This window comes from Poecilia latipinna, unplaced genomic scaffold, assembly GCF_001443285.1.
Source record: "Poecilia latipinna isolate Pla-1442-1.1 unplaced genomic scaffold, P_latipinna-1.0 Scaffold1569, whole genome shotgun sequence".
Lineage (NCBI taxonomy): Eukaryota > Metazoa > Chordata > Actinopteri > Cyprinodontiformes > Poeciliidae > Poecilia > Poecilia latipinna.
Window position 1 is genome coordinate 124,042 of NW_015114185.1, and position 21,114 is coordinate 145,155.

General features: G+C 40.5%; 3 protein-coding genes across 5 annotated transcripts in view; 2 read left to right on the plus strand and 1 right to left on the minus strand.

Annotated features, from left to right (window-relative positions):
- Nucleotides 1-795, plus strand: part of mrps18c (mitochondrial ribosomal protein S18C) — a 5,080-nt gene extending 4,285 nt beyond the window's left edge. Inside the window, exons 5-7 of one of the 2 annotated variants that reach the window (XM_015058747.1) lie at nt 192-249; nt 324-383; nt 648-794. In XM_015058747.1, coding sequence (XP_014914233.1) covers nt 192-249; nt 324-383; nt 648-724 — 195 coding nt within the window. In that variant the 3' untranslated portion in view covers nt 725-794. Of the gene's footprint in view, nt 1-191; nt 250-323; nt 384-647 lie in introns of both variants that reach the window. The other variant, XM_015058746.1, reaches the window with a different exon arrangement.
- Nucleotides 796-982: 187 nt separating this feature from the next.
- On the minus strand, nt 983-5,826 carry abraxas1 (abraxas 1, BRCA1 A complex subunit). Its single transcript, XM_015058745.1, has 9 exons — nt 5,674-5,826; nt 4,712-4,802; nt 4,491-4,527; nt 4,338-4,404; nt 2,798-2,994; nt 2,605-2,724; nt 2,445-2,529; nt 1,525-1,642; nt 983-1,451 (listed from the first exon to the last, which is right to left on the minus strand). Exons 1-9 carry the CDS (start codon nt 5,824-5,826, stop codon nt 1,198-1,200), a joined length of 1,122 nt encoding a protein of 373 aa, XP_014914231.1. The 3' UTR covers nt 983-1,197.
- A 36-nt stretch (nt 5,827-5,862) lies between these two features.
- gpat3 (glycerol-3-phosphate acyltransferase 3) lies at nt 5,863-17,396 on the plus strand. 2 transcript variants are annotated; one of them, XM_015058743.1, is made up of 13 exons: nt 5,863-6,039; nt 6,869-7,040; nt 7,157-7,223; nt 10,107-10,395; nt 10,702-10,776; nt 11,591-11,680; nt 12,121-12,214; nt 12,282-12,397; nt 13,678-13,733; nt 13,810-13,895; nt 13,973-14,101; nt 16,085-16,164; nt 16,611-17,396. In XM_015058743.1, the coding sequence occupies exons 2-13, from the start codon at nt 6,897-6,899 to the stop codon at nt 16,744-16,746; spliced, it is 1,362 nt and encodes a 453-aa protein (XP_014914229.1). In that variant the 5' UTR covers nt 5,863-6,039; nt 6,869-6,896; the 3' UTR covers nt 16,747-17,396. The 2 variants fall into 2 exon arrangements, with proteins under 2 accessions (XP_014914229.1, XP_014914230.1); XM_015058744.1 differs by lacking the exon at nt 5,863-6,039 and adding an exon at nt 6,088-6,645.
- Nucleotides 17,397-21,114: the final 3,718 nt, after the last annotated feature.

Consider the following 21,114-nt stretch of genomic DNA (forward strand, 5'->3'; position numbering starts at 1 on the left):
TAACTTAATCCTTTGGTCACCAGGAATAAAAAAAAAAAACCCTCAATACTGTTTGAACTGACGGCTGTCTTATTGAGGCTCTGTTTCCCGTCAGTGTCACATTTCCAACTCTACTTGGATCTTCTGTTAGTAAGAAGATCCAGTGGCTGTACTGTGCGGCAGTAACCTGATCTCCACCTGTCCTCCCTCAGCTTCTGTCTCAGTTCGTCTCTCCTCACACTGGCAGGATCTACGGCCGACACATCACAGGTGAGCTGTGGCTGCTCAGCCTTCTCCAGAGTTGAAGGCTGCTGCCACTCACAGTGTCTCTCTCTGTCCTCCAGGATTATGTGGGAAAAAGCAAAAGGAGATCTCTAAAGCTATAAAGAAGGCTCACTCACTAGGTGAGTTAGACTTCAGCTTCTCCCAGTGTGTTACTGGTGGGTTGGAATAACACACACAGACGTGGTGCCAGCATCTGTCAGGTGGTTGGCAGCAGGAGCAGCTGATGGTTGCGTGTCAGCAGTGTGATGGATCCGGTCTGCTGTGGTGTTGTGATAAAACTCATTCCATGGATTTTCTGATTTATTTCATATACCCAGAAAGTTTGCTTTACTCACATTGTTTCCTCATTTTGCTGAAGGTCGGGGTTTTTTGTTCACCTGCAGGTTTCATGCCAGTGACACACAAATACCCCGAGTTCATGAAGGATCCCAGGATCTGCAGCATCAAACATCTGGATTAGAGGATCAGCTCCCAGTGTGTAAAGTTAAAAGCTGATTTTGTTTGTATTAAACTTAAAAATGTCCACCATCTCTTCCTGCCTTTCCCCTTTTTGTCCTGCTGAGACATGTGATGGAGAGTGACCCATGTTCTGGTCCTCAGAGGGACCAGAACATGGTCCCTCTGAGGACCATGAGGAGACTGTAGACCATCAAGCAGAACCTGTTGAGCTGCAGTTAGAAACCATGGAAGAAGTCAGTATTAAATATGGCTGAGACACCATTATAAATATGAATTTATTCCAATAAATTCCGAAAAACAATTGTTATTCTGAACCATTTCCAGATGACGTATTGTAACATTTGAGAACTTAGAAAATACTCAGGATTTTTCTTTAAAAAAAATGTTTTCAAATAAAACATATCTACATATTTGATTTCTGCAGTTAATTTAAGCCTAGCATTTATTTAGGCTTTATTTATTTCCCCTGCTGAGTCAGCAGTTGTTCCTCCTCCGTTTCCTGCCCCTGCCCTGCAGCGCGCCCCTCTGCTTCGTCCCACGGCCGTCCTGCAGCAGGGCAGGCTGCTCCTGCTCCCTGTCTGAGTCTACTGCCATTGTGTCTCTGCTGGGGACAGGGCAGGCCTGCAGGGACAGCCTCTGAGTGAGCAAGAGAGGGCAGGAGCCCAGCAGCGCTCTGACGGCCTTTAGCAGCAGCTGGTTGTTCCTGGGCTCAATTGGACTGCTGGTTCCTATGGAAACGGACAGCGTGAGGACTTGCCTGGAGCTGAAGCAGGAGCACCTGCTGGTGGATCTGGATCTTACCTGGAACTTTTCCTTCTGAGCTCTGCTGCTTCTCTCTAAGGCTCTTCTTCAGGGCTGAAACCTCCAGCTGCAGCGCTTCTACTGCACGCTCACTCTCCTCCACCTCTCTGCACGCTTTCTGTCCACAAACACACACAGCAAGACAGTCTGAAGACACAGGGCTCCCATACACTCACCATGTCAAAACATAAGACTTTCACAGTCAGATTAGCATAGGAACTCAAACTTTAAATACAACAACAGTAAGGAGGAGAAGGGAAGAAAGAATAAAGTGTAGTTTATCTGGTTCTGCTGGAGGTTTCTTCCTGTTAAAGGAAGTTTTTCCTCTCCACTGTTGCCATATGCATGCTCAGTATGAGGGATTTCTGTAAAATAAACCAGAGTTGCCCATCCCTGATGTAAACGACTGTCTCTACGTGTTCATCCAGGAGGAGTGAATCCTGCAAGTCAATGATTTGATGCAACCTGATGGGTTTCATTAGACACTTTGTAAGCTACTTTAATGTACAACTGTTAACTGTTTGATAACTAGTATCAATTGGAATGTATGGGGGATTTAATTGAAATTAATTTTTGTGAAATCCTTTGAGACGACATTTGTTGTGATTTGGTGCTATATAAATAAACTGAATAGAATAAAGGGAAGAAAAAAAGTACAAAATGGATGGGAAAAAAGAAAAATGGGGCAGATGGAGCGGAGAGCAGATAGAAGCTAGGAAGTAAGGAATGACAAAAAGAAAAGAAAATGGGGTGGAGAAAGAAATGAATAAAGGAAGTGTGGATGGAATCACACTCTGGAAATACAAATATTTCTCCACACTAATCCAGAATGGGAAAATAAATCAACTTCCAGACTTTTCCAGACCGTGTAGGAACCCTTATAATGAGAACATTGTGATGCGCCTTCACTCCTCCCTCACCTGCAGCTCCACCTGCAGAGAGTCATTCATCTTGTTCATCTCATCCACCTCCTTCAACAGCCCACTGGGGGAGAAGAACCTGGACCTGGAACAGACGGCAGAGCTTTGTGAGCAGGAGCACAACTGCCACCCGTCTGGGCCGGCATGAGAGCAAAGCTACCCGTGTTTGTTCATGGTGAGGCTATAGCCTGAAGCGGAGCAGGGAGCGGACACCTTCCAGTAGCCCTGCTGCTCCAGGAGACCCAGGTTGGTCACCAGCACCGGGATGTTCACGAAGCGCCTGTAGAGAGCAGAGGACAGCACGCCCTGAGTAAACGCACCGAGCCGACCTGTCCCACTGGAGCGAGAGTCACCTGCTGCGGGACGTGAAGGCGGAGTACTCCATGCGGTGGGTGGAGTCTGTGGGGGTCACCCTACTGGACGTCAGCAGCAGGAAGATCATGTGGGGGTTCTTCAGAGCGCTCTTCAGCTTGTCATGGACCAGCTTCTCCCTGAACGTCATGTGCTGCTCCGAGTGCCGGCGCTGCCGGTACCAGCCGATAACACTGTCCTGCACCACAAACACTCTACTTCACTGAGACACACTCACACCTCACCTGTCATCACACTACATCAAAGAGTGCTCATTCTGCACTGGTAAAGATGCACTGATGTGATATTAATATCTATACTGTTCCCGATAACGAAAAAAATTTCAGATCAGGTATTGGTGACAATATGCCTGATCAACAAGGCAGATCTATTCAATCAAATTCTATGCTTAGTGCTCTGAGTGACGTCATCCTTTATTTTTTTACATAATATTTATATATTTCCGAACTACATTATCGGAACTATATAAAACATTCTTATGTTTTATATAGTTTACTTTCAAGTGTTGTGTTAGTGACACAGGGCAAAATCCTAAGTATCAACATCAGAAGTGAAAAAAGTGGCTCAGTGTGCATCTAGTTCAATCCTGCTGAGTATGAACACATGAAAACATCCATCATTACTAATGTCATTAGGCCCACAGTCAACTCTCACTTTAAAATGACATCATAAGACATTCTTGTCTCTTAAACACTGAGATTTTGGACAAAATGTGAAAGACCAACAAAACTGAAAAACAATGAAAGCAAACGTGGGGTTTGGTAAAGAAAAATTTGAAAGGTGCAGCATGCATGTGTATGTTATTTTAATGCCCTAAAATAAAATAAAATCAGCTTCAGATATTAACTGCAGCTGTGTCCAGTTTTATCTCAGAAGCAGCTATTCTGTTTGCTCAGAGGTTCTTTAGGAAACAGTCAGCATCATAAAGACTAAGAAACCCAGCAGACGGACCTGGGAGGAGGTTAGGATAAAAAACTAGATCCCAAGCTTTGGATTCCTCACAGAACTCCGATTCATCTGAATATGGAGCGACTGTGGACAGACCAAAAAATGGCAGAATGGCCTAGTCAAAGGTCAGACCTTCAACTAAGAATATGTGACAAAATTGATTTTGAGACAGGCGGGAGATCAGCTTTGTGTTGTGGACGTTATGAGCCAATTACACAGAGAAGGGTAGAAATACTTTTGCAAGACTGATAATAAGGTAAGTCATACAAGTAAGAATACAATCCTAAATGAATGCTACACATTAGATGATAAGGCCACACATATTAAACACCCAAATTAACCTCACAGTCATGTTTTTGGACTTTGTGAGGAAATTGGAGTACTCAGAGAGAACCCATGCATCCACAGGGAGAACATTCAAACTCCATGCAGAAAGATTTGAACCCAAAACCTTCTTGCTTCAAGGCAACAGTGCTAGAACTGTCACACATTAAACACATCATGCTACATAAAATGTGTAAACAGAAATGTCACCAAACCTTCCACAGTGAGCTGAATCCATCCCTCACCTACCTGCTTGTTATCTGCAAGCATCTCCTGCAGCACATCCAGGTTCACCTCCCCAGAGCTGCTGTACAGACTGACACACACACACACACACACACACACACACACACACATATAGTAACAGCAACACTGTGCTGATGGCTGATCTGCAGGACTCACATGTTCAGCTTGAGGCAGGCGACGTGCTTCTGGATGTCTGTCAGACAAACACATTACACACACTGATGACACACAACTGCTGAGCTCTACACGCAGCTGAACATTTCTTGGAGTTCAGATCACATTTTCAGAATTTTTCTGTATACAGAACATGTAAATATAACACACCAAAACAAATAGCAGTCCTACCTGACTCAATAATGGTGCTAGTGGATACTCACTGTATATTTCCTCAATGTGAATGTGGTCAGACTGGGAGTCACTGATGGTGACCTGTTCATGGAAGCTGCTTTCTCCCAAAACCAAGCCTTCCTGGCAGAGAGGAGAGAGCAGACAGCAGACGTCAGGCTGCAGTCCAGCATGCACTGCTCTCTGCTGCAGGAAGTAGCTCCTCAAGGTTTTATGAACAATAAAACTCATGATAGAGAGATGTGCTGCAACAGCAGGAAGACTTATTTCTCCTACTGGTTTATGTGAACTGCTCCTCTTATGTGATCAGATAACTTTTGTCTGCAGAAGTGGAAGAGTTCTTTCTTGCTCTGCCCACTAAATTAGAGTATAGGCGTCTTATACTGTTAATGTTCCAGAGCCTTTAGCAACATACAGTTAAATGTACTGTATATTTGACCCTGTGTGTATTAAAGAAAATCACTATAAATTATAACGTGTCTCTTTCATTATGCCCTTTTTAAAAATATATAATTACAGTTATGTAATTCCACCATGAAAAACACCTCTCAATTTAAAAGTCTTTAAAAGCCCAAACTACCAGTATCACTGTATCCAGTCCTGCTATCACAACAGGGCTAAGATTTAAGTTAAAAATGACCCTCTGAATCTCACTGTGAAACTAAATGTATGCCGAATATATTTACAGTGCACAGTAGTTTTGCTGATGCACTTAATCAGTTTCTCAGTATGTATTTTCTACTTGTAAATGCATTACTCCTCAACTTCAAGAATACTTGAGCAGAGTCTGGAGTGTTAACTGGGTTTTAGTGTCACCGGGGCAGCTTTGAATGCTCTCGTGCAGAACGTTAAGTTTCAAATAGGGCAGTTTAAATGCAGCTAACTATACATTAACTTTGCTATCTCTTTGCCAACTGCCATAACTAGAAACAGCATCGCATCGTCAGTAGGGTTCGGAAAGCACGACTGTAAAAGTTCTAAAAGACGTACTCACCACGTCTGAGTCGCTGTTAACATGCTGGAACATGAGAGAAGCTAAAACAGTCCCCGAAATACGAACACTAGGCTCCGACATTATTGCCTCTATATATATTAAATCCAAACAGCCGCCTTCTTCTGTTTCTTCTTCTTCTACTTCCATGCACATAACGGTATACCACAATTCTATATCTGGGTACTTGCCGCCAACTACCGTACCGGAGTATGTAAGACAAGGAGTTGTCTTACTCCGGGTTTCTTGATCTTGACTTGCTGCCATAACGCCCAAAGGGAAAGTATCCTCGTTCTTCTCTCCGTGGACCAAACACATCCAGAGGTTCTGCTCAGATCAGCTGGACGCTGAAGGATCATCCACTGTCAGGTCTGTTCTGCTACATCCACACATGTTTTTTTTCTGCCAGTGCTTGCCAGATTCGGTTCGGTTGTTTTAATCATGGAGCGGTTCTGGGTAACGTTTCCCCAGTAAGTCCTCTTCTTTCAACAGGACGGTCACTGCAAGTCATTTATTAAACTTTTTGCGCTGTCAGACTTTCATTTACCTAACTATGTATAACTTATTATTTCTTGTGTTTTATTGACTAGTGTACAGTAAATGCACGTGTACAGTTGACGCTTTTGAGTCCTCAAAAGTTTCTGAATTTAAAGAAACTAATATTTCATATTTGAGCTGTATCGTACCTTCCTTTGGTCGTGTTTATTAAATTAATAGTAAAATGACTTTAAAATGACGCTTAAAAGTTTAAAATCAAATGGGGTGTAATATATTCTGTCGCAGTAACCAGGAATAACAGCAGTAGTTCTGTGTGTGTTATACGTATGTGTGCGTGTGTGTGTTTAGGTATTTTCATACTCACTTACAGGAACAGTTGGGCATCAAGTTAAGCTTTAAGAAGCAATGGACCAGTTAGAGTCCTCAGGTCCTCATGTGTTATCAGGCAGTAACCTCAGCGTTGGACAGCTGCTTCTGGTCAGCAGACACACTAAGTCTAGCCTCATTAGTTGCATTCTGCAGCATTGTTAGCTCTGGTCCTCTTGTAATTCCCCCACTTATCCTCTCTGCTTCCCATTTAAGATGTGCTTTGTAAATAGAATTCTAGTTTGCACCAATTACTCCTGGAGGAGAGAAAAGATTATTAATGAGTCACAGCAGTTAGCTTGTTTGACTGAGAAGGATGGTTACTGGTTTGTAGATGATGAGGTGACCTGAGAGCCGCGGTGATGGAGAACCTTTGGTATGTGGCTGGGACCATTTTCCAGCTGTGGATGTCCGTGGTGGTGTTCTTCATCATGCTTCCTGCCATGTTTGGCCTTTCTCTGGGGGTAACTGAAGTCTACATCCAGGTTCTGGTCAAAATACTTGAGGTAATGTTTTTATTCTCAGTCCTGTTTGAATCATCACTAGAAAGTTGTGTGTGTATGTTTAAGCATGCAGCAGTGTGTTGTTCAAAATCATCTGAAAAAACTTTAATGTATTGCAGTGGGCCACATTACGCATCCAGAGGGGCCAGCAGGAGCAGCCCAGCGCCCCAATCCCTCTGCATACAGGTTAGTCCTGATCACCAATAGGAGCTACGCAGGTTTTTATGGAGATATTCAGATTCTCTACCTCAGTCATAAATATATATGTTAGACTGATTTGTGACTCTACATCTGCTTGTCTGATTTTGATGTTCCTGCTGGGATGGACTGGCCTGTCCCCCACCTGTCACCTGCTGACTGTGACAATATGCTCCACATAATAATGGACTTGGATGAAAGAACCAAATAACTAGTGTAGAAATCAGGAGTTACCTCACTTCAGTGACAAAAAACAATAATAAAAAAAAAGCTTGGGAAAAGGAGAGAACCAGTGAAGAATTAATATCAATAAAACACTAAAAATAACCAAAGACATGAAGATAATTGGAAAAATGCACAAATAATGATAAAACAATACAAAATTATATCAGATTAAAGAAGCAATTTATTACATATTAAAGGTCATGCAATTAAAACTTAATAATTCCATAAATTCTAAGCAGCAGGAATAACCTTTAATTTCTATCGATGAAATAAATTACATTGAAAATGGAACAAAGTACCTAAACATACAGGGAGAAAATAAGTAAGTTCTAAAATAACAAATAATTTTGAAAATAGCAATGATAACGCTAAATGAATATTAAAATGAATAATGTAAGATTGAAGTTTATTAAAACAGAATGTTTGAAGTTCTCAGTTACGTTCTTCACTGTGTTCTAACATCACTCAGCTAGAGGAGGAGCTCTGCTCTGGGTTAAAAGGTTTCCCTCTGCAGTGGGACTCTTAAACTTTGGTTGCAACATGTGGAGAAGTTCTGCTGCTGATCCTACATGAGGCGGTCTTTGGCAGATTCTTGTTTGGGCTTTAGTACACAATGTTCTGCTGCAGGAAGGATTTGTTTTTCTAACACATGGAGATCATGTGACACTGTGAGAGAGAATCGGGACTGCCCATTGGTCAGCTGCACCATCTGATGTTGGGGTTGTCGCTCAGTGTGGGAAAACTTCTGGCTCGTCTCATGTTGATGATGCAACAGCAGGTTGGGTAACGGTAGCCAAAGAGCAGACTGGGATCAAATTCAGTTTAAACACACATGTGTTTGTTTAAGCTGAATTTGTGTGCGTGCGTGCGTGTGCATACATATGCACACACACACACACACACACACACACACACACACACACACACACCAAGAAACACTGAAACACAGTGAAGCACTCCTTCTGAGTAGTGAAATGTGAAAAATGTTCACATTTGCCTCCTGGCCTGAGGCGATCATTTATTTTTGGAAATAAGTTTGAGAAAACAAACAAGCAGAGAGATGATCATTAATCTTACATGCAGCCTTGGACACCCATCTGTTTGTGAGAATATCCACTGTACGACATTGCTGAACTTACACAACAGAAAAGTATTTACTCTCTGACTTCTGAAATAAAAGCACATTATTAGTACACAAAGCCTTATGTTATAGCCAATCCTTTGTGGACATGGTGTGTAGGTGTGATGATGTCACTGTAATGCCCAGGCTGGAACTGTTCAGTTCAGCTTCAGGTCTGTCCATCCCATTCATTTAATTAGTTCTCAGAAAAACTGATATGAAAAAGAAAACAGGAAGCTGAGGGAGACTGGGCTGTGCCTGTGGGGGTAAACATGAGGTCAGCAGCCTCATGATCCTTCACATGCTGTCAACATTGCCTGAATCTCATTTCATCTTCATTTTCCCAGCACACAAACAGCTGTGTGAGGAATTACCAACTATTGTTATCATATTGAGCTTTCTGTGTATAACTATGCAGGGAGCTGAAGCTGCAGACATCTATGCTGTGAAGTTTGTTATATTTGGTGGTTTACTCTGTGATCAAAAGTCAACATAAAAACAACAAATAAGCCTAAGAAATATCCAGTAGTTTTATAAAATGACTTTTTTTTATTGTTATTTAAACTTTATTTAACCAGGAAACACCCACAATGGGACTTCTGGCCAACATGACAGCAGGTCCTGTCTTTGCAAAATAAGCTCACATCACAACAGCTGCCAGTTGGTGTAACAGTTTGGACAGATAAGCATCATCAGTCCAAATGATCTGGGTTTGGTTTGCAGGCACAGAACCTGGACAGCTTCCAGTTACTGAGTAAACTACATGGCACTCTGCATGCCAGTATTATTTGTTGGTTTCCCATAAATACAATTCCTTAGAATAGACTGTGAGTAGACTATGGAAAGTAAGTGATAGGAAATAAAATCACTAAGCCAACCCTTTATGTTATTTACAACTGCATTCTAAGTACTGCCTTATCTGCACAAACTGACCACAAGCGTCGTCATGCATGAACTGGAGGGGAACTGGACCCTGCAGTCGGTGGGCCCTTGAAGTGCCGTTGAGACTCTGCACTAATGTAAATGACCGGATGCCATATCAGGTGCAAAAACCCCCATTATGGGTCTGAACTGATGCATAGTCAGTATAAAGTCTTGCTGGTAGCTGGTATGAGATGTTCTTAACAGGGTGAATCAACCAGTATTAATCTGTTCATAACTGCCACTGTAACTTCAGAAAAAGCTATTGCGTTTTTTCTTTTTTTTTCATTTGTCTAAAGATTTTAGACATTTTTAAAGAACTTTGCATCTTAAACAAGTGTCACTGGATCTTTACTGCATTTTTCTATTTTTTAACTTTGTGTCTTGCTGAACCTCAGTGGAGGTTTTAGTCCACCTCTGGGCTTTAAACAGTTTTTGAAATGAAAATTTGTTTTAATAATTTTAATCATGTGATGATGAAAAAAATATGTCAAACAATTTGCTTTCCCATAAAAATCTAATAACTTAAAGTCAAAACTCCATGACCTTTTTCTTTCTGTGACATGAAGGTAGAACTACCTCTGGTTCTGCTGGTTGTCTTGCAGGGATCATAGAGCGAGTGGGGGGGTCCATGGAGGAGGAGATGTGGCAGCTCCGGTGCTCTCGGCCTGAGGCGGCAGGGGCCTTCTGTTTGAGCGATGGTGTGTATTTCTGTATGAAGGGTCTGGAGAGCATTGTGGAGGACCAGGTGACGCAGCGGTTTTCCTCAGAGGAGTTGGCTTCCTGGAACCTTCTGACCCGCACCAACCAAAACTTCTACTACATCAGCCTCCGCCTCACCATCATCTGGGGTCTCGGAGTGTTTGTGCGATACTGCGTCCTCTTACCCTTCAGGTCAGTCAGTGTGACACAGATCAGCCTCCCAGAGGCTGGGACAGACATCAGACTAGAAGCTGCTAAGAGTTCAGCTTCCTCTGGCCGACAGTGAACAAACACAAAGACTGAGTCATGACAGGAATATATTCTGGTTTATTATTTGGTATGGAGCTTAATGTCAGATCAAATGATCTGAAACTCCTCTGACAGACCTGCAGGGGTTTCTCTGTTATAAATCAGAAAAAGAACAAGTATTTCAACATAAATTTCAATCTGTGAGGAGTTTAACATGAATCTGTTAGAAGACTATGTGATTTTCTGCAGGATTGCTCTGGCCTCTACCGGTATCTCCTGGCTGGTGATTGGAACATGTGTGGTTGGATTTCTGCCTGAGAGCAGGTAAAATACTAGAAATAAACACATCAGTTCAGTGTCTTGTAAATGATAAAATACTTTAATGTATTTTATTTGGATTTTATGCAACTGACCGACACAAAATACCATAGAAATGTGATTAAAAACTCATTTCTAAAGAGCAAATTCTTTTCAGATAAATTCTTGAAAAATGTGGTGTGCATTTGAATTTAGTCCCACTGACTCAATACTTTGTAGAAACACCTTTTGCTGTCATACAGCTGCAGGTCCTATAGGGGCAAATCTCTATCAGGTTGGTGCATCTAAGGATTTATTTTCTACTGCCTAACCCTAACCGTCACATACTTAACCCTATATCAAACCCTAACCCTACCCACCTTAGTCCTAAGCCTAAACCCTAATCCAAAAACAACATTTCCCCTCATGGGGATCAAGAAAATGTCTCCACAAGGAGCAATGTTCCCACATTGTAGACAGAAATAGGTTCCTACAAGGATATAAACACCTTGTACACACACACACACACACACACACACAAACATATACACTCTTTTTACTTACTACGTAAATCACATTTGGTTTCACATTTTATTTACCAGTATCAGAGGAATGTGGGCTGAAAAGAACTGCTGGCAATTCATCTAAGATTTGTATTTGTAAAAATATCTGCTTTGTGTTGGTCTCTCACATAAAATACAATTAGATTTAGAGCTGTAAAATGTACAATAAGTCAGAAGTGTGATGGGTATTTTGACACGGTGCTTTGAATAGCAGTGTTCTATTTTTAAAGCGTATTCTGAAGCCTTCCCAATACTCCTGTGTTTTTTCTACGTATCAGTGCAAAGAACTGGCTGAGTGAGCTGGTCCACCTGACCTGCTACAGGATCTGTGCCAGAGGACTGTCTGCTACCATCCACTACCACAACAAGTCAGTCACACTCCAACTTCCAACACGTTGCTGTATTTTTCATTTAAAGTTGTTTGTTTGCAAAATGTAGAGTTTAAAGAACAAAGTCTAAACTTAGACATTAAATAACAAATGATTTTCAAACCACGTAGTTTCTTCTCTTATTTTGTGAAATGAAATGATTGATAATAATAAAAATGTATTATGCTCTTATTAAAATTAAATGAAGCTAGATGCTAAATAATAGTATTCAGGCATATAGGCTCATATTCTTTTCCCATGCCTTATTGTTGATGTGATGAAAATGTTTTTTTCAGACCAGGAACTAAAATAATCTGGCTCCTTAGAAGAATTTGCACAAACTATGCACAGTTTGAATTTGGAAATTCCAAAGTTAAGAATTGCTGTTGCTCTAGTCAGTGTTGTGAGCTCCACATTGGCCTGTGTGCTGGTTTCTGCAGAGAAAACAGGCCTCAGAAGGGAGGAATATGTGTTGCGAACCACACCACCCCCATCGACGTGGTGATCCTGGCCAATGATGGCTGCTACGCCATGGTGAGTCTTACTACTGGGGAAAATCAGTGAGTCTGTGACTCCTTCTGTAATGCCACCTTGTCCACAGGTCGGACAGACTCATGGAGGTCTGCTGGGTATCCTTCAGAAGTCCATGGTCAGGTCCTGCCCCCACGTCTGGTTTGAGAGATCGGAGATGAAGGACCGAAACACAGTGACCAGAAGGTGACGACAAGGTTCACATGACAATAAGAAGCTTTATGACAACTAGTTAGAAAGAACTCCTAAAAAAAAAAAATGCATCTAGAGCCAGAACAACTAATGGACTTTATGTCCTACAGATCAATGTGACATAAAAAGGCAGACAATCGATGTCTCAATCTGAGTCCAGCTGTTGCATTAGCATTAGCCCCTCCCACTCAGAGTTAGGAATAGGACATGTATGAATTTCTGTCAGATGAGATTATGTGTTAAACATTCAGTGTTATCAGGACTGTTGCCTTGATTCTTTCATACACGTTTGAGAAATCCTTTAATCTCTCTTGAGCAAAACACTTAACCCGCCTTACCTGCTGGTGTTGGTCAGAGGGTCTGGTGCTGACTCTGTCAGACTACTGCAGGGCAGTGGTGGCCACATGCAGCAGCAGCTCACCCCCATCAGCATGTGAATGACTGAATGTAACATGAAGCGTTTTTTGTCAAAGGACAGTCTTAACAAAGTGCTATACAAGTACAGTCCATTTGCCAGTTTTCCTGTCCACTGTTGCTCCATGCATGCTCATGCTGTAAAGTCAGCAACATAATTCAAGCGCCCCCTGCTGGTCCAGGAGGAATGAATTCTGCAATTCAATCTGCTGGGTTTCCTTTGAAACGTTTGAATAATTAATTGAGCTTACTGTACTGTTTGATAACTAGGATCAATTGGAATGCATGTGTGACTGGATTGAAATGACGTTTTTTGTAAAGTGTCGAGGTGATAGTTGTGAATTTGTCCTATAAACAAACTGAATTGAAATGAACTGATGACCAAAGTGCTAAACAGAAAAACATGAAATTGAAGGAAGGCAAAATAAAAACTTGCAAGTACATGAAACAAAGCTAGAAAAAAGATAAAGGCAGCTAAGCAATAGTGTACTAAAACCTCAAAGTCACACTGAAGACGACACAGACTGCAGGAGCTGCATGCGATCCAGCGGTCAGCCCAGACTCCCAGTTCAGCTCAGACTATCACACTGGATGACTCATTCTCAGTCATGCCTTCAGCATAAGGGTTCAGCTCACACATGATTGGTCACCCTCATGCTTTGTGACCACACTACAGGAAGAATACACTATGTGGTCACTGTTCAAGATGATTCAGGATTTATTTAACCCACCAAAGAACCAGAGGTCGAGGCGCTCTGTGAGAACTCACAATGAGGAGATCTGCTTTGTTATTGAAATCATGTTAAGATTGTTTGATTGTTGTGAGGATGACTCGGGGCTTTACATCCATGTCTCTGCAGACTGAGGCATCACGTCGCTGCAAAGACCAAACTTCCCATCCTCATATTTCCTGAAGGTCTGAATCTTATGTCACTTTGCACATAAAGATGATCGTCATGGTTTAGTGACGTCTGTCTCTTTGTTTCCAACAGGAACATGTGTCAACAACACCTCAGTCATGATGTTCAAAAAGGGAAGCTTTGAAATCGGAGGAACCATTTATCCAGTAGCTATTAAGGTAGAAACAACCAGTTGGACTCTCCTGGTTCTCCGGTTCAGGTTGAGGTGAATTGGTTTGCTTTGTGTCTGCTCCAGTACGACCGTCGCTTCGGGGATGCTTTCTGGAACAGCAGCAAATACAACATGGTTAGCTACCTGCTGCGCACGATGACCAGCTGGGCCATAGTGGTCAATGTGTGGTACCTCCCTCCCATGACCATACAGGTACTCAATGCTCCTTCCAATACATCATACTGGCTGTGAGCACAATCACAAACTGTAACCCAGCCACCTTACTGCTGATAGTTTTTATGTTTTTGAAGAAACAAAAAGAACAGAACAAGATTTAAAAAACTTGCGATGCTGATATCAGGTATATGTCTGGTTTCTTCTTTCCTCTCCTAGTCTGCGCTTCCATCATTCTGTGACCTTTAGCTTTTTGGACAACATTATGTCTAGTGTGAACATCTGCTGCTGTGAGACTGTCCAGCTGGTTAAATATGAAAAATGCAAGTTTATAACAGGAATATATTAGCCAGCAATTGTTGCTCTCCAAACAGTCCTTAGTAATATGACTATTGGGTTTTCCTTTTAAGATGGAACATGTATGCTAACTGACACCTTTGTGCACTATTTAAAATCATTGCAGACATTAACAATTATTCATCTAATAGTGTATCTTTTAAATAAAGACATAATGAATGAAAAAGTTGCAGATGAATGTAATGTCAGGGCTGGTAAACACTCTTCTAATTCTTTCCTGGATATGTTAGTGTACGTTTCATTTTGACCTGTAGGTGGCAGTCTTGTCCTTCTGTGAAGATTCACAGCCACAGATATTTCTTATAAACTTCAGTGTTTCACTGTTAGACCTGTTGTCATGGGTTTGCGATGAAAATAATTTCTAAACATTTCAGAATGTTAGAGAATTTATTGGCACAATTTTATTCATTTTGCCTCGAAATAACAACAATGGACTTGATGCTAGCAGGTTATTTTGTGACAAGTCTGAAGCGGAGTGCAAAGTAGATTTTTGCAATGATGTTCATTTTCAAAAACGTTTATAGACCTGAGAATGAGGTGAATTTCAGATGATAACCTACATGGTAACGTAGAGTGTATTAAGAATTCTGAACTTTTGTGAAGAACCAGATTTCTATTTGAATACAGGCTAAATTAATCACCGAGCCTTAAAGGGGCAGCATCATGTAAAATTTACTTTTTTGTTATAATGTTAATATCTCATCAGGAGTATTGTCTTGATTTTTTCATACATGTTTGAGAAATCCTTTAATCTCCAATGGCAACCATTCAGCTGTGCAAAACTCTGACCTAGCTCCTTAGGGAGTCAGCTCTTCCTCTAAGTTGTAGTTTCCAAGCCTCCATGCTTCCACATCACAAAGCAGCCAAGTGGGCTAGTGGACTCCTTCAAACTAGCCAGCAGCAATTAGTAAACACCTGCTGGAACTGAGCATCTGCTGAGCTCATTGTAGGAGCTACTGAGAAGTACAGTAGCTCCTAGCATTGTACTTCTCAGAGCAACGCTGGTAGAAACATTAACAGGTTAATAAAGGAGCAGAGCAGGAGTTTTTAAAGAGACAAAGGCCCAATTTCATGGTGTTAATTTACAAAGTCGCATTTCTTTTAAGTCATATTTGATATATGTAACATTTTTATAACAATTAAAGTTAACCGTCAAATCATCTTTACATATTTAATGGTGCTATAAAATAGCACTATGTGCCTGGAAAATACATCATACTGTCTCTTTAAACTATACACAACACTCATTACAAATGCAGGCAGTGCAGAGATCTCTAAACCAATCACAATTATTTCTCTGCATGTTTGCTTCTCAGAGTAAGATGCAGAAACCAAAAACGAATTGTATTACTTTGTTGTTACTCATACAACAAAGTATGATTATCTGGTCCACTTTTGAAAGAGTTTTAAAATTGGATGGAACTTTTTCACCATCAGTCACAAAATAGGTTTTGCAATATCTTAATAAGAAATCCAAGCATACAGCTATGTGTGATTATAATTTTACTGATTTAAATAAATTTACTTGATTTAAGGGTAAACCACATCTCCTGTGCAAAAAATCATCCAACGTGAAAGTCTCCATCCAGACCTGCCCAGTTCTTTCTACTGTGGGTCTGAGCTGCAGTGTTTGGTTCTGACTGACTGTTTATGTGTTGTGAGCAGGATGGAGAGGATGCAGCTCAGTTTGCCAACAGAGTCAAGTCTGTCATTGCTCATCAGGGAGGACTGCTGGACCTGGCATGGTGAGGACGAGCCTCCGCTCAACACACTCATTAGATCTGATCTATTCTCCGGCCTCAACTCATCCCACTCTGCAACTGTGGGATGAGTTGCATTAGTTGCATTAGTGAAAACTGTCTAAGTGATTAAATGTTCTGAAAAGGTTTGAATGACAAGAAATAAAGGGAAAGAGAATAGCAGACAGGAAATAAAGCAGCTTATAGAACCTGGTGTGAACAGATGGACTCACAAAGGAAGACAGACTATTATCATCCAGCTCATGAGACGTATGTGGCTAGAGCTCAGGAAGGTCAGAAGGTCACAGAGGCTAACAAAGAGATGCACATGTGGGAAGTTCCCTTTCAGTGTAAATCTGATGTATTTGTGAGCTGCAAACCTTCACAGTGGGGTGGCAGCCATTTTAAGCTGAATGATTCTAAACATCGGGCTGTGAATGTGCTTCTTGTAGGGATGGAGGACTGAAGAGATACAAAGTGAAGGATTCCTTGAAGGAGGAGCAGCAGAAGATGTACAGCAACATCATAGTGGGACAAAACCACATCAGAAACACAAAAACATGCAGTGAGACCAGAGAGGATCAGTAATGCTGGATCAATGAAGAACATGTGATCAGCTGTTAGCTTGGAAACTGATGAAGTATCAGAAGCTCCAGCTGACTGTTCCATTGGAGAGGAATGTGTTAATATTCCACCAGGCTTTTGTTTTCACTAAATGTTTTGTATGTACTTTGTGTGCGTGTGTGTGTGTGTGTGGGGTGCGGGGTGTGTGTGTGTGCATGTGTGTGTATATGCGTGTGTGTGCAGTAATGTCCATCCACCAGCAGGGAGCAGTGTGTGATAACATAGTCTTTCTGTCTTGCTCCTCCCTGGACTGGAGGACATGTCCTGTTTCTCTTACAGGCAGTGTCACCACGGCGACGGTGTTCTTTCTGTGAGAATGTGGGATGTTATTTTTATAGAGCTGTAGTTATAGAACAGAAAATAAAAAAAAAATTTCTTATAACAAAAAGAAACTTAAATATCCACCATTCACTGAAAGATTCTACATTCATTGGTTGATTCTTTTTACATTACATTTTCATTCGAACGTCACATATTTGACGGTACTTCAGCACTGATTCCTAACTGCAGGAATGTCCAACGGATTGTGGATTTTTTTTTAAATGACTTCTTTCCTTTTTCATGATTTTCTGTGCAAATTAAAGAGAATAGTTTTGATTTTCACACTTTTTAAATATGGCAAATACTTTGGAATTTTAAGCCTGCACCGCAGAAAGGATAAAACTGGGGGGATTGAAATGGAAACATAAAGGTGAAAGAGATGAGTTATTGACATTTCTTTTTCAGATAGTTACACGTTTGGTTCACAAATCTAGGAATATGTGGAATGTTTAATATTGGAACCTTTTTTAATGTTCTGATTACCAGAATGTTACCAGAACCATGTTAATGATAATCATAATTAAGTAAAGTTATTTATAAAACAAAGATAAAAATCACTAAGTACCTTACAGTAAATGCATACACAGTACCAGTAGCAGTTTGAACATTTAAATTACATAAAGATTAAATCCAGCAGGAAAAGCCTAAAACAAACAGGAGGCTTCATGTGCTTCTTAAAGAAATCCAAACTGTGTAAAATGTAAAACACTGATGAGATTTTTCTTACGTAGCTCAATAAGTGAACAGCAGGATTTTAAAAATAGTAATTAAACAGGAATTCTGTGTTTTTCCTCAAGAGTTCAGAGTTTCCACTTGAACACGATTATCACAAAACCTTTTTACTAAGACACATTAAACGGCTCAATTAGAAACTTACCACTAACATGAGAATTATACTTATTGTATATAAGCCTCCTTGATTTTGAAATATTTCCTAAATTAAAAATCAATCTCATATCAGCGGTTTAAAATGGCAGCTTCTGATTAGTCAAACCAGATAGCTTTAGTATGATATTTAACTATAAATTAAATCGGTATGATTTTCAATGATTTTTCATTGTCTGTGAAGGAGTTCGGTTGATTGGAGATATGTGAGGTTTTCTAATCCAGAACACACTGAAGGGACAGTGAGATCTGTTCATTCTGACTGAGGTTCTACTCGTCTAAAACACAAGAATCCTAAACTCACACTGTCAACACCGGATCCTCTACTGGAGATATGTCCTTTCAGGGGTGTTGCAACTAAGCATTTTTACAGCATAAAAAAAAATAAAATCAATTTACTGTGTATTCCCAGAACATTAAATTAAAAGCTTGGTACATAAAATGTTTTTTCTCCATTAACATTAGAGCTCCTTACAATGTAATTGTCCAGTGACTGAATATAACATATATCAATCACACTTTATACAATGAGTGTTAAATCACCTTGAAATTAAATTCAGTTTAATTATGACAACCAGTTAGTTCATCTTTAATAATTGTAATAATTTATATAACACAGTAGTGATAAAACAATATGCAGGATGGAGATAATTATTTAAAATATTGTGATTTAAAAAAAAAAACAGTAATAGAGCTGTAAACTACTTACAATGGTGACAATAATAAATTGTGATACTCTTCAAACTGTACATGTACTGTAAAAAAATAAATAAATAAATCTCAGAATTTAAACCTTAAATACTGAAACGACAGCAGAAAAACCTGCCTTCTGCAGACCTGACTGAACAGCTGTTATAATTCCATAAATTTCATGAAATACGCTGTCAAGGTCAATGATAATACATTCGGTATCATGTTTTAAATTCTGTTTTATTTTTTATTGTTTACTATCTAAGAAGCAGGTCAGAGAATGGGATATTTTTTAAAAACTCAGAGAAGAGGTCAGAGGGCAGATCTGACTATGTATCAAACTGCCTTGAATTTTATACTATTACTAAAAAATATAAATCAGGTGGCACTGGATTTGAAATGCTTCAAACCTGCTTCTGGTGATAAAGAATAATACGGTAAAAAAAAAATTGACATATTTTATACACATCAATTATTTTTTCAAGATGCATGACTTCATAGTAATTGGAATGATAAATTAGAATTATTATCAGATCTGTTGATAAACTGAATACAGTAGAGCTTTAAATTAAATAGGCAACAGAACCTGATCCATTTAAAAGCCGTGTTTGTGCATTAAAGTGTCGTTGGATGGATCCAGCTGCGTTGTGCGATGTCTGCCGAGTCGGTCCCCCTGAATAGGACTAAAACCTGTTGGTGTCCTTGTGAGAAGGAGATGCTAGATGAAACAGAAGAGAGCGGCAGATCAGCGCCGGTGGCAACATGTTTACTGTGACGGCGCTTTAATAAAGAAAGCAGAGAGTGTGAAATAGCATGGAGTTATTCTTCCACACACAAGCAGGCTTACATTTCACAGCCTCTCCTCCTCCTCTTCATCCGCCCGCCTGTAATAACAATCCCACAACTCAAATTGCTTGAACAGAAATGTTTGTTCTCTCCTAACAAGATTGTGAATTATTAATAGGATCTAAAGCCGGTTCTATAACCCGATTGTTGAGGTGGGACTCTTGGCGAGCGATGCTGCACCACACCATTTACTGTGATGTATGTGTCTGCACATCTTTATGTCCAATTTAATGTGATTCAGATAGATTTCAGAGGGACATCATAAAAGGCATTGGAGTGACCCCGACTGTGGACTCCATACAACCACCCCGTCTGTCCCAATATGTTAATTCGATTTGTTTCAATTTTACTCTTACCCGCGGCTGATCCATACAAATGCAATGCAGGTACACTAAGTAAATATGAATACATTTCCAAATTGAATCCAAGTGAGTGTAGTCTGCAGAGGACATCATTTTAAATGGTGCTGTGCTGGGAAGTGAGCGGTCACAGGGTAAATGACTGAGGCTCCCTCTAAGACTTGCCATTAGTTGGAGTGTAATGCCTTTAAATACATTGTTCTGCCATCTATTCTGTGCCTCTGTGGTAATGTATGTGATGCTGAGGAGGTACAATGCAGCTGCAGGGAGGGATCAATACAAGTCCTGGGATGTGCCCACTGTGCTGCTGCTTCTGTTTAACTCTGAGGTTAAACACAAACCTGCATTTAATGCTAATTTCATGCTAAGGCATTTCATCCACTTCATCCACACCCATCATACCCGTTTCTACTGACAACAAACTCTGGCTTTGGACTGAAGCTGTTGGTTGCAGTCTCCAGTTTGTGCCACTAGATGTCATCCCATCATTTCACTCAACATTTAAAGGGGAGTAATATATAAAATCCATTTTTTTAGCTTTACATCAGGTTATAATGTTATTCCCTCATCAAAAACAAACTTTGATTCTTTCATGCATGTTTGAGAAATCCTCTAATCTCCATGGCAACCATTCCGGGTGCATAAACACTTTCTCTTTCCACAAAGCTCCTCCCTGGAGCTGAAGTCTCCAAACCAAACGTCTGCCTCACACAGCACCTCTCTGTTACGCCGCCCCAGCTCGACTCCTCCAGACTAGCAGCAGCAGCAATTAGCAAATATCTGGTGGAACTGCATGTCTGCTAATCTGATCATACAAACTAGTTCTCAGTCCAACGCTCCTAAGAATGGTTGTTAATGGCATCATGGAGAAGCATTACTGTGATGACATGTTGAAAGTGGAGTTTCTTAAAGAGACAGAGGCCCAATTCCAAAACATTAAATTCCAAAGTCATGTTTTATGTACACTGCATTTTTATAACCACTGAAGATAACTTGGTTACTTGCTTGTGCTATAAAATGACATTAAGTGCCTTGAAAATATGTAATGATGCCCTTTTAAAGTGTTTGTCCACAACATCTTGTGGTTTAAAATGTGCAAAAATGAAAATAACAAGTGAACACATTCTGCAGGATGATGGAACGGACTAAAATTCAGGCGGATGAAAACACCTGGTGCTATGCACCAGTTTTCAGACTTCTGCTACAGAGATATGCCAGTGTCACAAACTGA